We start from the raw sequence: 1,642 nt of genomic DNA, 5'->3' as shown, positions 1-1,642 counted from the left end.
CTTTTGTCAGAGGCCCAGGAGCAGCTGGAGGCAGCGAAAACAGAAACGCAGAAGCAGAGCAAGGAGCTGGCCCTGGTAAGGGGGCACACCTGGAGCTGCCCTGCTGGGACCTCGCTGCTCTGCCTGGGGCCAGTTTACAAACCCAGCTGCAGGGCCAGCGTCCTCCCTGCAGGTTTGGGGAGGGGAGGAAGGCACAGCCAGCACACGGGGAAACCCACTGCTGCCAGGCACCAGACTGACCCAGCTTTCAGAGGGGATGTTTGAGACCCAAGAGGAGATTTTTATTCACCTACCTTTCTTCCCATGATGGGGTTGGGAAGGAAGGGAGAGCAGCAAGGCTTGCACAAGCTGGTGCGTAGCAGAAAAACCCAGCCGCCCCACCGCTGGACACCAGTTTCCCCAACACTACCCTGGGGTAGGGGTTCGGGTGCCTTAAGCATCCATCCGTCCACCTCCGGATGGGAGGACTGAGGCTGTGCAGCCCGTGTGAAGGGGTCACTCGGGGGGCTGAAGGATGGGGCTAGGTGTTTGGTGGTAAGCGGGGGAGAGGATAGAGGGCCAGGAGAGCTAACAGACCTGCCAAAACCATGACGGCTTTTGGTTTTGAATACATACTTCGGTTGTGAGCGGCTCAGGAGATTGTTTTTAAATTCCTCGGTGGTCCCGCTGCCTTGCAGAGCCTCTCAGAGCGGAGCAAGCCAGGAGCACGGTTTCCCTTGGGCGCCGTGACCCTTCCCAGCCTTGCAGCCGCTGCCGTCCAGCTTGCTCCACAAGCCGATGCAGCCCCTTGCTCTCGAGGGAACATGGCATGGGGTCATCATTAGCCTTAATCTCATTAGATGGGCAGGTTGTAAGTGTGGGACACATTTGTGTCCATCCAGCGACCTTCCTTTTCTGCTGGCCGAGGCACGCTGTTAGCTTGCAGCTTGATGGCCAGCGCTGCTGCAATGCGGGATGGAGCTCTGGTAGATGGAGTGTGGGGGGGTTAATCGGGGGGGAGGTGGGGTTCAGGTGTCTCCCCAGCCATCCCAGCTGTGATTGATGGCAAAATGGGACCCACCACCCTGCCTCGATTGCTTTATTTAACACTTCAACTGTGTTAGTGAAAACCCTCGGCAGTGGCTTTAAACCAAGGTGCCGAGTGATCAAAGGAGAGCAGACGAGGCGCAAGCATGTGCTCTGCACCCTTAGGAGCTGCTGTGCCTCAGGTGCCCAGGTTAGGTACCACTGTGCTCTGTCTAGCAGAAACTGAGGTGGTTTTCCAAACATTTCAGCTCAGGTGCAAGCAAAAAAGCTGGCAAACTTTATCTCTAGGTCCTTGTAACATCTGCAGTGCGGGGATGTGTAACTGAGGTAGGCTTGCTGGTCCTCCTTCCAGGTCAGGCAGCAGTTGAGTGAGATGAAGAGCCATGTGCAGGATGGAGAAGTAGTGGGGTTACAAGCTGACCCAAGCGAGCCCGTGCCCCTCGAGGTTAGGGTGGTGAGACCGCTGCCCGTGGAGGTGCTGACTGCTAACCTGTCCCTTGTCCTGCCTCTAACCGCATGGAGAACTGCACGTGGCTTTGCTCAGGGCTGTCATGGCTGTGTCGTCTCCCGTCCTGTGTGTTGGGGGGAAGCCAGCCCCCTGTCCCTTCAACCATGC

General features: G+C 57.6%; 1 protein-coding gene across 2 annotated transcripts in view; it reads left to right on the top strand.

The window, feature by feature from the left end:
- RRBP1 (ribosome binding protein 1) overlaps positions 1 to 1,642 on the top strand; it is a 25,063-nt gene that overhangs the window by 19,913 nt on the left and 3,508 nt on the right. Inside the window, exon 19 of one of the 2 annotated variants that reach the window (XM_009641627.2) lies at positions 1,379 to 1,471. The exons of the other annotated variant lie outside the window; for it this stretch is intronic. Within the exon in view, the coding sequence (XP_009639922.1) occupies positions 1,379 to 1,471 (93 nt within the window). The remainder of the gene's footprint in view (positions 1 to 1,378; positions 1,472 to 1,642) is intronic. 2 annotated transcript variants of the gene reach the window in all.

The sequence above is a fragment of the Egretta garzetta genome, unplaced genomic scaffold (assembly GCF_000687185.1).
Source record: "Egretta garzetta isolate BGI_Z169 unplaced genomic scaffold, ASM68718v1 scaffold17, whole genome shotgun sequence".
Lineage (NCBI taxonomy): Eukaryota > Metazoa > Chordata > Aves > Pelecaniformes > Ardeidae > Egretta > Egretta garzetta.
Note: the sequence above shows the minus strand (reverse complement) of the source record. Positions and strands in the feature narration are given on the sequence as shown.